This window comes from Bufo bufo, chromosome 8 (assembly GCF_905171765.1).
Source record: "Bufo bufo chromosome 8, aBufBuf1.1, whole genome shotgun sequence".
Classification (NCBI taxonomy): Eukaryota; Metazoa; Chordata; class Amphibia; order Anura; family Bufonidae; genus Bufo; species Bufo bufo.
The window spans coordinates 5,581,690-5,594,686 of NC_053396.1; the positions used below are offsets into that span (position 1 = coordinate 5,581,690).

The 12,997-nt window shown below is 49.0% G+C and overlaps 1 protein-coding gene across 1 annotated transcript in view; it reads left to right on the forward strand.

The window, feature by feature from the left end:
• Positions 1 to 12,997, forward strand: part of SETX (senataxin) — a 28,125-nt gene that overhangs the window by 9,833 nt on the left and 5,295 nt on the right. The window contains exons 5-20 of the mRNA XM_040405762.1: positions 396 to 615; positions 691 to 810; positions 892 to 1,063; positions 1,199 to 1,298; positions 1,786 to 5,526; positions 5,783 to 5,891; positions 6,085 to 6,264; positions 7,054 to 7,286; positions 7,450 to 7,617; positions 8,089 to 8,245; positions 8,665 to 8,766; positions 8,889 to 8,995; positions 10,081 to 10,152; positions 12,043 to 12,192; positions 12,276 to 12,383; positions 12,778 to 12,950. Coding sequence (XP_040261696.1) covers positions 396 to 615; positions 691 to 810; positions 892 to 1,063; positions 1,199 to 1,298; positions 1,786 to 5,526; positions 5,783 to 5,891; positions 6,085 to 6,264; positions 7,054 to 7,286; positions 7,450 to 7,617; positions 8,089 to 8,245; positions 8,665 to 8,766; positions 8,889 to 8,995; positions 10,081 to 10,152; positions 12,043 to 12,192; positions 12,276 to 12,383; positions 12,778 to 12,950 — 5,912 coding nt within the window. The remainder of the gene's footprint in view (positions 1 to 395; positions 616 to 690; positions 811 to 891; positions 1,064 to 1,198; positions 1,299 to 1,785; positions 5,527 to 5,782; positions 5,892 to 6,084; positions 6,265 to 7,053; positions 7,287 to 7,449; positions 7,618 to 8,088; positions 8,246 to 8,664; positions 8,767 to 8,888; positions 8,996 to 10,080; positions 10,153 to 12,042; positions 12,193 to 12,275; positions 12,384 to 12,777; positions 12,951 to 12,997) is intronic.

Sequence of the window (12,997 nt, forward strand, 5' to 3'; positions counted from 1 at the left end):
AATAAATTGAGCTATTTTTAATCCTTGTGACACCAGATACTAGCGTGCCATCCATCTTTTCTATTTTACTGTTCATACATAATATACTGGCGACGGGTACGCCTAGGATTGAGCACCTATATCCACCGGTCTGAATTAGGTGAGCCGCCGACATTTTATCTATTACTCCCACTGCTCTGATTTAAAGTCTAAAGGGATTGCTGTATGCACTGCATTAAATGTGGGGACAGTGGCCGGATAGCCTGCAGCAGAGGTGACGGTGAGAATGCGGAGAGGCGACCATGTTGTGTGTTGGCTGGAATCTGGAGAGAAGTGAAGTTGTGTCGTCATCGGGGGTCAACATTTTATGTCTTCATTCTTTCCTCCTAATCCGTTCTCCTCTTGCTCGTCATCAGATCCGCCGTTGGGCCATTTTGACTGCGAGGGCTCAGGGGAAGGTGGACCGGGATGACTACTACGACCTGCAGGAAGTCTTTACCTGCCTGTTTAAGTTCATTGAACTCGGCCTGTTTGAAAGTCCTGACATTTACAGCAGTAGTGAGGTCGAAGATGGAAAGCTCATCCTCCTGCCGGCTCACTTGTACGATACCGCCAATTACAAGAACTACTGGCTAGGTAAGTGCACCCTCCATACCTGAGGTTTCAGCTGATTAACCTGCACGCCTATACCCACATGTGGTGGTCCTGCAGGGGTCTGCATGTTACTGACCGTCCTGGAGGAAGAGGCCATGGACTCCTTGCTGCTGGGACCAGACAAGCAGAACGACTTCATGCAATCCATCCTTCACATGATGGAGAAGCGGACAGATGGTAGGTCCGATACATGGCAGGGTGCAGGCTCCATGAAGGTCGCAGCAAGTCACCTTGGTTTCCTATGGCATTTTATTTCAGATGAAAGCACAAATCCCTTTTGGCCTGCACTCCATTGCTTCATGATCATCCTCGATCGCCTAGGGTCCAAGGTTTGGGGGCAACTGATTGATCCAATCCAAGCATTTCAAACCATCATCTCCAGCCCGAGCTACAATAACGAGATCGAGAACATAAGGAGAAGTTGTCAGAGGTCAGATTGTAATGTTCTTCTCCGATCCGGCAGCTTTTATAGAAATGTTTGTCTGCTGAGTGCAGGTGGTTGGTTTATGTCCTGAATGAAGCGGCGTTATAATCTCTCTCCTTTATAATCTGTGTCCTCTTAAAGGCTGGCCAAGGACCAACCCGATCCAGAGGATGACGACGGCGACGACTTGGTGTCGTGTAGTCAGATGGTATATAACTTCAACAGTGAAAAACCAAAAAAGGTAAAAACAGGTTAATTGTACATGGTTTTTATTCATACTGTTCTTGAGGGACACAGTTTATATTCCGATCACATTCAGAGCTGCATTCATAATTCTGCTGGATTCTACTTTTAATGTACTGAATATACTTGCATTGATATATTAATAGCTTAGCTCTGTCATTCACACTCCCAGCATGCTCTCCGGTGATGGCGAAACGAGCAGAATTATGAATGCAGCTTTGGATGTAAGTGCTGTACGTCAGTACAAAATAAGTTATCACCTATCCACAGGCTAGGGGACAGCTATTAGCTGACTGCTGGGGCCCCCAACGAGCACAAAATGGCTGCATCACACTTGTTCACAGGTTGCATATGGTATTGCAGCTCAGTCACTTAGTTTAAAGGGGTTCTCCGGGCTCTCCTATATTGATTTCCCCCTCCTATATTGATTTTTTTAATTTATTTTTTCTACAGGTTTTGACAGTATATTTGTCTTATTTTTGCAGGACACTGGATGGAAAAGTGCAATTTGCCCGGACTATTGTCCTAACATGTACGATGATATGCAAAGCTTGGCCAACATTCTGCAGAGTGACACTGGCCAGGATATGAGAGTCCACAATAGCACTTTCTTGTGGTTTATACCCTATGTCCAGTCAGTCATGGACCTGAAAGACCTGGGGGTTGCTTACATCATGGAGGTGATTCACCACCTGTACTCGGAAATAAAGGAGGCCCTCAGTCAAAGAAGCCGTCCGTGTGACAAGGTCTCAGAACTTTTTATCAGGGTCTTGGTTTCTATCATTGAACTGCATAGAAGCAAAAAGTGCCTTCACTTGCTGTGGGTGAGCTCTCACAAGTGGGTCGAGGCCCTCATCAAGGGCTCTCTGATTCCAACCAAAGACATGGTGGCACGGCCCAACTCGAGAATCACCTCCACCACCTCACCCTTGTCGTCTTCACCGAACTCTCAGGCCCCATCTTCTGTACAATTTGCGTGTATCCAGCTGATCAGGAGCCTTTTGCGGGAGGGATATCAGCTGGGACAGAACTCTACTTGTAAGCAGTATCTGGACAAACTCAATCTCGTCATCAGGGGAAATGCTCTCTGGAACCTCGAGTCGGACATTCAAGGTTTACAGAACTGCCTTATTGAAATTATAAAGGTCATCAAGAACAGGACATCCATGGCTCCTAATTCCGCCCTGGAGCAAACGACCATGAGCAAAGTTCAGTCTGTTCCTTTCATCAAGACTGAAAGAATTGATGAGGATGAGGAATGGTACGGGTGCAGTAGTAGCTCTCCGCTTCCATCTCCAGATGTCCCTCCTGTTACGACCAGGTCTGGATGTAGCACTGGTTCTCCATTACCATCTCCAGATATCCAACCCACTGTTACCAGTAAGCCTTCACAACATGGGGCAGAAGGGTTGCTTTTCCCAATTAAAAAGGAACCTCAGGAGGTCCAAGCCAAAGGTTCTTCCTTGCATGGGTCTGTTTTAAAGACTAACATCAAAAAGCAACCGTTCGATGAAATTGGCCAAGAAAACGCGCAGTGCAAAGAAAAGCCAGTGGGCTGGAAGTCAAAACTAAGTGAAGTCATGGCAAAGTCTTCCAATCGGATATGTAAAAAAGAGCCTTCAGCGTCTGAAAGTAATGTCAGCAGCAGCTCTGAGGCATCCAGTGCATTAAAACCATGCTACGTGCGCATTAAAAAGGAGCCGGACTTGTGGCAGAAAGCAAAATCTTGTAGTAACGGAGGTGATGCCAATGAAGAAAGTGACGATGTTGATGATGATATTCCTCTGATACAAGTCAAAAAATCCTTGCATGAAAAGACGAAGGGCTCAGCTGCAGACAACCTCGCAGTTAGTGAACGGCTTCGAAGACTGACGTTAGAAAATGATCAAGCAACCAACCTGGTAAAGAGGGAGACCAGCAATGAAGAGGCCGAGTGTAATGATTGCGTGATGGAAGGCGAAGGAGAGGACGATCTGCCATTATCTGAAATCAAAAAAAGGTTGCTCCTAAAGGGTAAGAAGTTGGCCGGCTGCATGGTTGACCGGGATCTTGCTCGTTCAGCTGCTCAAGAGGCGACCCCATCCCAAGAGTTTGGCCTTATAGAAAGGAAAGTTAAGGAAACGAGAAGATCTTTGCTCTCTGACAATTCCTCTGGTCCCATCATAATCCTCTCTGATGATTCTTCGGACGAAGAGCAGAAAGATTTTCTTAAGTTTGTTAAAACCGAGAAAAGGGAAAGCGGCCAAGAAGCAAGATCATCTTCTTCAGCCAAGATTATGCAGATGAAAAGTGCCCAAATAAAACAGGAACCCGATATAGAAATTGTCGATGAGTACAACTCCCAGCGTTTCGAGTTCGAAACAGAGGATGAGATTTATTCAGCTTGGGAAGACCCACAGTTACAGGAGGAAAAACCTGATCTTTTAAGCAAATGTAAAAAAACGGAAACTGACGAAACTCCTGATAACGATATTGTATCGGCTGATAAACTTGATCAGTGGGGATATGACACAGATTATATATGTGATGATGTCATTGAAAAGGCAGCAGAAGATGCGGAGAGGCAGTTCCAAGAATCCTTAAAAGCTTCAAACGCTCAGACGGGAGGCGAATGCAGCAACGATAAATCTTCACATGAGGGGACGGCTTTAGCTCGGTTTTATGGGAAAAGTTCAAGGGAGACCGAAACTAAAAATCGCAAATTTGATTCTAGAAGTAAACCGCCCAAAATGACCAAAGAAACTTCCTCGATCAGGCCAAAGTCAAGAGCAGAGCTGTCGGCAAAGCAGAATAAAGTTCCAAGTGTTAAATCTACAAAAACCAAAAGCCCACGTAAGGCACAGGGACAAGTTAGAAAATTCAGCAGCCCAGGCAAAGCATCACTTGCCGTGGTCCCACCGAAGAAAGTACGCAAGTGTCCTGAACAGTCTTCTACCGCCGAAAAACTTGGCCTAAAGAAGGGCCCTCGCAAAGCCTTTGACTTGTCCCAAAGGTCTCTCAATAGCTTAACTGAACTACGTGAACACGGGAAGTCGGCCGGGTGTGTGGAGCCCAAGAGGCAGAAGGCGAAACTCATCTCTCCACAATCCATAATGGTGAAGAGGAACAAGAAGATGTTGGCTTGTCAAGACCTTCTTCAGTTTTACCGTCAAACTAGACCGAAGGATGTTGAAAAGAGACGGTCGAGTAGCAACTCTGAGAACAGCTTTCAAACTTCGGAGAATCCTGCAAAGCCAGTGAGAAAGCCGACGGATGGCGATTCCTCTTTACAGAGTAGAGCGGAGAAAAAGGAACAACTAAATGGTACTTCAAGGAAAAAGGAATCTTCTAGGATGTCTCCACAAGCTTCTACCAGCTCTAAAACAAATGAGGAAGAAGACTGGAATGACCCTCCGCAGACCAAGATGGATCCACCTTCACCTTCTGAGCCGGCAAAGACGGAACTGGAGGATTATGAAGAAGAAGAGGATGATGACCCTTTGTTTTTAACCCAAGCTGATCCTCTTGATATGGACCTGTGCTCACAAGTAGAGTCTGAGATCATTCAAGAAAACAGGCCGTCCATTGTGGAGGAGCAAGTGGCGCCCGTGCAACAAGAGGCGAACCAGACTTTGAAATGCAAATATGTGGACTGCTCAGAGCCCGTCCAAGCTCCGGGTTGTCATTGTCCTAAGCATAATACTGCCGAGAAAACCGACGATCACCTTTTCGTTAGACCCGGTTTGCCGCTATCTCTCCAAAAACCTACGAAAGCAGCCACTGCCAAGGTTTTCAGTACGGAGACCGCTTCCAGAACTGCCAGTCTCACGAAGGACCTGGAAAACAATCCAAAGTATCCAACGATTCCAAAATCTAAAGCTCAACTTCCAAAGCCCCCTCTGCCTAAACTCGTCGTTCCACAAAGAAAGCCTCCGGCCCCCCTCACTACAAGCAGTGTTTTGCAGCCCCTCATCAATCAGAATAATCTCCCACTTCCACCCACGTCTAACAGTGGTCCAGATATGGGGAAGTCTTTTGTAGCTGGACGCTTGCCACAGCTGGACCAGGCCTGGCTCATGCAGCTGGTTCTGCGCTGGAAATATGAAATGTTTGACAACTTCCAGCAGTTCGGAGCCCCCAGTGACCTCTGCCCATTACCACTGATGCCGGTGCCTCTGAAGTTCTCCGGTTATGATGATTATTTTAAAGTCTTTTTCCCTTTGATGCTCCAGAACGCTTTTGAATCAGTAAGTATACGTTATATTCAGTTTTTCACCACTTTGGCTTGCTGTCAATGAGTGGAGCCATTTTTTTTTTTTTTCATCCCTTCTGATGAAGTCTGACTGGCACACTGTAACGCCCTTTGCACTTGTGACACTTTTTCCATTCACTGACATCAAGCAGTGAGGTCTTAAAAGGCCACAAGTAATTTATCTTCTCTAAAAAGTAAAGCCTCTTCATAGGCCTAATGTAGACGTCTGTCGCATCTGATTTCTGTGATAGCTGGAGCAAGAATGGAGAGACAAACGAAGGCCACAAAGTGCCCATCCGTATAAGCTCCACCTGCAGAATTTCTGCCTGGATAGCCAAGTCAACCGGGGAGAATTTCGAGGTAAGATCTTGCCCCAAACCTTGAGCCCCATTCGCTTTAACGGATATGCTGCAATACCAGAGACAGGCCACGGGGAAGAGTGGCGCTGTTTGTGGATAAAAATAGACCCTTTCCAATTTGCCCCTAAATGTCCTCAGTTTCAGCATCTCTTGGGCTAACATTTTGGTTTTCTTACTTTTACATCATTTACCAGCCTGGATACGGGATAAAGATTTACACTTCCAGCATCATCCAAAGGAGGACGATTTGGTGTTTCTGCTCACGCCGGAGCCTCCGGACGAACATTCCCGAGAAGAAAGGGAGTCTTCCGCGTCACTGGTCTATCATATGGGACACGTCTTCAGATTTACCCGCTCTCAGAATACGCAGAACTGTAAGTAGAAAGGAGGATAGACTCAAAATATTAACCCCCTTCCAACATACTGGACATGTACACCTGATTTTGGCTCTATAAAGATGGCGCCCGCTCAGGAGCTGAGCAGGCGCCATGCCTGTTGGGTGCTTGTGTTTTACACAGCAAGACACTTGGTGGCAAAGTTTGGGATTAGAGACAACTCTGATCATGGACTTTTATCCCCTCAAATCCTGTAGTCAGTTGCAACCATGGCATCTCAGTGGTCCTCCTGTGAACGAAAAGCTTCCCCGTGATGAGATCGTGGCAGCGGTTTGGGTGCTACAGCAGCCGGGGCCTTCTAAAGGCTCGGAGTCCTGCCATAGGAAAGTTCCTATCAAGCCATGCCTGTGGCAGGGCATAATAGGAACTCGCTAATTTTCCATGGACTGCAATGTTAAATCATTGCAGTCTATGGGAGAAGTGATCAGAGGATCTTAGGCCCCTAGGGGGACCAAAAATAATGGAAAAGTCGTTTAAAAAAAGATATATATAAAAATCCAATTCACTCCCCCCCGGCGAATGCTGTAACGGAAAAAATGCATATTGTAGTTTCACAGCAGACAGAGTGCGGGGGGTTGCTGATCCCCGTGTAAGAACGTCATAGAAAGGGGGGTTCCTGTACACAGCCTCACTCTGGGGTGCGAAAAGCCACTCGGCGAGATCGATCTAACGGACAGTTTGAAATACACCCCCCCCCCACCCATTGAATAAATGGCAGACAGTAGAAATCTTTATAATTGATGGATTTAATTATTTTTTTTCCTGCAGTTGAGAGGGAACAGTACTCGTTGTGTGACCTGTGCATCCACACGCACGGAAATCTGTCGGCGTTCCGCAATCAGCAGGTGCAGTGCGTTATAATCGGCAGCTTTGTAACGACCCTGCGGCAGTTTAAAGCTCTGCTGCAGCTACAGAGGAACCCGCTGTTCAGACCGATCATTTATCCCAACGCCACAGACCTCTCACCGAAAGGCAGCGCTGAAAATATTCCCACCAGCTCCGTAAGTTCTTACGTGCGGTTTCTTCAGTTTTGGGTCAGCCTGTGCAGTAAGGATAGGCAGACAGGTGGCCGCCTGTATTCTGCTGAAGGGTCTCCGATCCTCAGGCGCTGCAGAGGTTAATGGTGCCTTTTACCTTTACACTCCGTTTTCTCATTCTCCTCAGCTCCGCCACCTGCGGGAATATAACAGTGACCAGATGTTTGCCATCGAACAGGCCTACGCCATGGTGACCCAGCCTCCACGGTTTCCCAAGATATGTCTGATCCACGGACCTCCAGGAACGGGCAAATCCAAGACTATAGTTGGCCTGTTGTTCAGAATGCTTATGGAGGTAGGTGGCCATGTAGACTGATATATAGGGATGGCACAAGTTTGAAACAGTCACCTACGAGAGGTGATTAGTTTCTAATTGATGGTGATTGGACTCCCTCCAATCACAAGAACGGGGGCGTCCGATTCCCCTGTGTGAATGGAGCGGCTGAATCGATCAGAAATACGCACGTTCAACCGCCACACCGTTCATACAGGGGACACGACACCTTTGCTCTTCTCTAAATGAGGATCGGCTGCTTCTTTTGAGTTTGGGGTTTGGCAGAATCTTGAAGACCAGCTGTGATTTGTGCTGGGAAGCTGCACAGTTCGTCCACAGCGGCCACTGCAGGAGAAATGTGGTATTACACAGTGGCCGTTGTAATGGCTTCCTGGTGCAGAACCAAGAAATTTACATGACGGCCGAATTAGCGTGACGTCAAGGGACTGGACATGTGAGAAGGGACCACTAGCCATTCTTGTTTCTCTGCAGAAAAGGAACAGCGGTGTCCCGAATCAGAACTTCAACGCCAAAAATAAACGCAACCGAGTTCTGGTCTGTGCCCCGTCCAATGCTGCGCTGGACGACCTGATGAAAAAGATCATATTGGAGTTCAAGCAAAAATGTCACGACAAAAATAACACGCTGGGTAAGGTGGCGAATGAATACTGCTTAACCTGGCCGTACACGTATGCAGGACGGCTGGCCGTCTAATGCGTGCAGGGGCTTACGTGTACTCGGCTCTGGTCCTGCCCTGCAGCAGGCTATGTAGTGGTACACCGTACGTGAGACGCACGTCCGCTGATGGCAGTGATTGCCGTATACCTCTACATGACAGCTGTATACAGACACTGGAGGGAACTGAACAGACGGGGGAGTGTATGATGGGCTTTTTTTATTTTATGATGAAGTTATGACGTGTCAGTACAGTGCACCATGATGGTGTACATGGGGTGTCCCTGCTCTGGCTTCCCTCCAGGGATCCGTTTTCTGTGAGCGTACATGAGCCGTCACTTTATTTACCATAGATTTCATGTCACGTCATTAATACCGTATTCTTAACCCCAGGAAACTGCGGCGACATAAACCTGGTGCGTCTGGGGGCGGAGAAGACCATCGATTCGGACGTTGTCAAGTTCAGCCTGGATTGCCAGGTCAACTACAGACTGAGTGAGTGATGTCCGATGCCCTCATCATGCAGAGGGTGCCGCCATTCTTTGACCTGTCATGTAGCTGCTAACGTTGACCATAGAAGACCATATGATAATGGATGACTCCCAATGCATTTTCAGACAGACCTCATCAGGATCATGGCATTCTCCGGCATAAGGAAGCCTTAGACAGACAGCTCGACCAGCTGTCCCGCCAGAGAGCGATGGAGCGCTCCAACAAGCAAACCGTGAGTGACTCTCTGTCCGTGCTGCCTACTAGCGCCAGGCTCTTGCCCACGGAGCTGGGGTCCCTCCAGTGTTTGGATGCCGCTGTTGTGCAGTCTTCATACTGATAATGCTGCGGGCTTTTTGCCAAAATAACCTTAAATGGCATTTATCATGTAGAGAATGGTAATGCAAGGCACGACCACCACTACTGGGTGGTCATAAACCATGGAAACGAGCAGTGTATAATGTGATGGAAAAATGAATCCAGCCAGCAAAGGAGGCAATATGGAGAATCACAATACATTAGTAAAGGGGTTATCCAAGACTAAAAAATGTCCCCCATATGCCCAGGCCCCTCACACTGAATCTACTTACCTGGCTCCCCACTCCCAGCGCCGCTCCTGGTCCCCACTCCACAGGCGCCGCTTCTCCCCGTGCGCGGATGAAAACATCTGAAGTGTGTGCGGGGGAGAGCCTCTCTAGCATCGCGGGTGACGGTAGGGAGGCTCGTCCCCCGCCTGCCATTGGCTGCTCCCCCCGACACCTGATGTTTTCATCCGCGCACTGGGAGAAGCAGCAGCGGCCGCGCAGGGAGCCAGGTAAGTAGATTCAGTGTGAGGGGCCCGGGCATATGGGGGACATTTTTTAGTCTTGGATAACCCCTTTTTCTTCCTCTAAATGATAAATGCCATTTACTGAATGAGAGGACCCCCTTTTAATCTATAGATAATTAAACTGATATTCCCATCTCGGGCATATTGCAAGGGTGTGCCATCACTTTAAGATCCGTCGCGGTCCAACCAGGATAGAATAAAGCGGCCGCAGCTCTCGGTGCTGTATTCCCTGTGCAGGAAACTGCTGCCAAAGCGCTCCTCTTCTACATGTAGCACTCCCATGCAGACCTATGTGTCTCTGTGGTTACAAATTACATATAGACCTCTAAGTGAGGCGATATCGGAGATGCCCTTACCCCCCGTCAGCGTGAGAGAGGGAAAACGTAAGCACCCAGGAGAAAACCCACTGGGCACAGAGCTTGCAGCAGATCTAGAAAATAGCCCATATCCCGACTCGGCATATTTCAATGTTGTCCCATTGTATTGTACAGTATCAAGAGCTGGATCAGAAAATGAACAGGCTGTCTAAAGAGCGGCAACGTCTGGCTAACGATCTGCGAGAGGTGAGAGTGTGAACGAAGCCCAGCGCAGGGTGGGAAGCTGCACATCTGGATGTAGTCTAGACCAGTGGTGCCCAACCTTTTTTGCACCAAGGACCGGTTTCATGCAAGACAATTTTCCCAGGGACCGGGTGGGGGGGGGTGGGGGGGGAAGGGGGCGGGGTTGACTGATTCACACGCATAACAAAACACAAGGTGCATATTAAAATATATAACACTATATAATGACTATATAAACTGACTATGGTCTCTGCTGCACTGTACCGTATTTTTCGCTCTATAAGATGCACCTAGTTTTAGAGGAGAACAATAAGAAAAAAATATTTTTCATTACACCTCAGGTCAGACCAGCAATCAGACCCCCAATGTTAATCAGACCTCAGATCAGACCCCCAATGTTAATCAGACCTCAGATCAGACCCCCAATGTTAATCAGACCTCAGATCAGACCCCCAAACCTTTAGCCATCTATCAGCCCCCAATGTCAGCCATAAACCCCCCCCCCCCCAATGTCAGCCATAACCCCCCCCCCCCTCAATGTCAGCCATAAACCCCCCCCCTCAATGTCAGCCATAAACCCCCCCCCCCTCAATGTCAGCCATAAACCCCCCCCCCCTCAATGTCAGCCATAAACCCCCCCCCTCAATGTCAGCCATAAACCCTTATTAGCCCCTCATGTCAGCCATAAACCCCCCCCCCTCAATGTCAGCCATAAACCCTTATTAGCCCCTCATGTCAGCCATAAGCCCCCCATTAGCCCCTCATGTCAGCCCCATGTCCCCCAGCTCAGCCATCAGCCCCTAGTGCAAATAAAATAAATAAAATTAAAAAAAGTACCTCTCCTGCTCCTGGTCACCATCGCGATCCTCTTCATTCTGCTGTCGGCTGTGTATAGCGGCGCACAGCGTGATGTCACAGAGAGACCTCACGCTGTGCGCAGCCCTGCACAGCCGATAGCCGAGCCGAGGACCAGGAAGTGGTGAGTACAGATCCTTCACCGCTCCCTGGTCCTTCTGTACTAATGAAGCGCTTCCATAATGGAAGCGCTTCATTAGTACAGAGTTAAAGACTGGCCTGATCGCCGCGGCCCGGCTAACAATCCTCCACGGCCCGGTCCTGGGCCGCGGCCCGGCGGTTGGGGACCGCTGGTCTAGACGGTCCTAGTCTCCAGCTGCAGATATTGAAGACCTATCCCAGTATCCGACCGGGTTAGGGTCTGACAACTGGCACCCCCACAATTGGCTGTTTCAGGCAACCACGGTGTCAGAAGCTTTACAGCGTACAGGGCGGAAGCAGAAGGTTCTGTAAACTGGTTAGCGGTCGTGCCGAGGTTCTGAAGATCAAGTCCTATTCAAGTGGATGGGAGCTGAGCTTCAGTACACGGAGCGCCGCACAGTGTAAGGAGCTTTCTGCTTCTGCGCCCTACACTGTGCAACAGGTAATCGCTGGGGGTACCATCTAATAGTGATGACCTTATCGGTCAACCCCCCTTAATGCCTCCCCAAACGCCCAGGCCCCTCACACAGACTGTACTTGCCTCGCTCCCCAGCACCCGCACGGCCGCCGCTGCATATCCCCGTCGCACAGATATAAACATCCAGCGATTTTTGGCGGGGGAAGGGGGGCAACCAATAGCTGGCCGCAACGGGAACCAGCCTCCCTAGCATCGCGGGTGACGCTATGAAGGCTCGTTCCCATCCTGGCCTGCTATTGGCTACCCCCAGTCGTCGGATGTTTCATCCGCACAATGGGGAGCCAGGTAAGTACAATCTGTGTGAGGGGCCTGGGCATTTGGGGGAGGCATTATAGGGGTTAAATAACCCCCTTTAACTCTTAGGTTAGGGTATGTTGTGGTGGTTTTTGTAGCCAACGATGTCGCTTGTATGTGAAAAGCTGCGCAGGAGACCACAGGAGATACAGCGGAATATCATCCTAGAGTCCCACGTCATCTGCTGCACGCTGAGCACGAGCGGGGGGGTGCTGCTGGAGTCGGCCTTCAGGCAGCTGGGACACGAACCCTTCAGCTGTGTCATCGTGGATGAGGTCAGTCACGTGGACCTTTTCATGTGTCCTTTGTACAAGCCGTGTTCCGAACATGCCTTGACTCACGGATGCTATTCCCTCAGGCCGGACAGTCGTGTGAGGTTGAGACCATCATCCCTCTTCTCCACAGATGTACGAAACTAGTTTTGGTGGGAGACCCCAAGCAGCTGCCTCCCACTGTCATCTCAACGGTAAGGGGGGGGGGGACGGGGACAAATCCTTGTGCAAATCTACACGTAAAGTCGAGTAAAATGACATTTCTCTCTGCTGCTTTCAAATCTATTTCAAGTCTTCTCCACTCACATCCAGAGCTGTTTCCAAAATTCTGCTGCTTGCCCTAGGAAAAAGTCCCCTTTCAGCTCCACCTCCGTCAGATATCTGACCTGACAGCTTGAGTTCTCTGAACTCCCACAATGCATTGCTCCCTGGCAACCAGCAGAATTTTGAATGCAGCTTTAGATGTGATTGGAGAAGTTATTGTAAAAGATCAATAAAGCAAAGCATTATACTTCTAATTCCATGAAGCTGCCGCCACACGAAGCCATTTTCTTGTGCTGATGACTTGGTTTCCCCCGTTCCCTGCAGAAAGCTGAAGATTTGGGCTACGGACAGTCCCTGATGGCGCGGCTCTGTCGCCAGCTGGAGACCGCAGGCCACGGCTCCCTCATCTTGCAGCTGACGGTCCAGTACCGGATGCACCCAGACATCTGCCTCTTTCCATCTAGGCATTTCTACAAGCAAGTGCTGAAAACAGACCGGTGAGTGCGTGTCGGATCACATACGTGATGGGGTTGTATGAACCGTG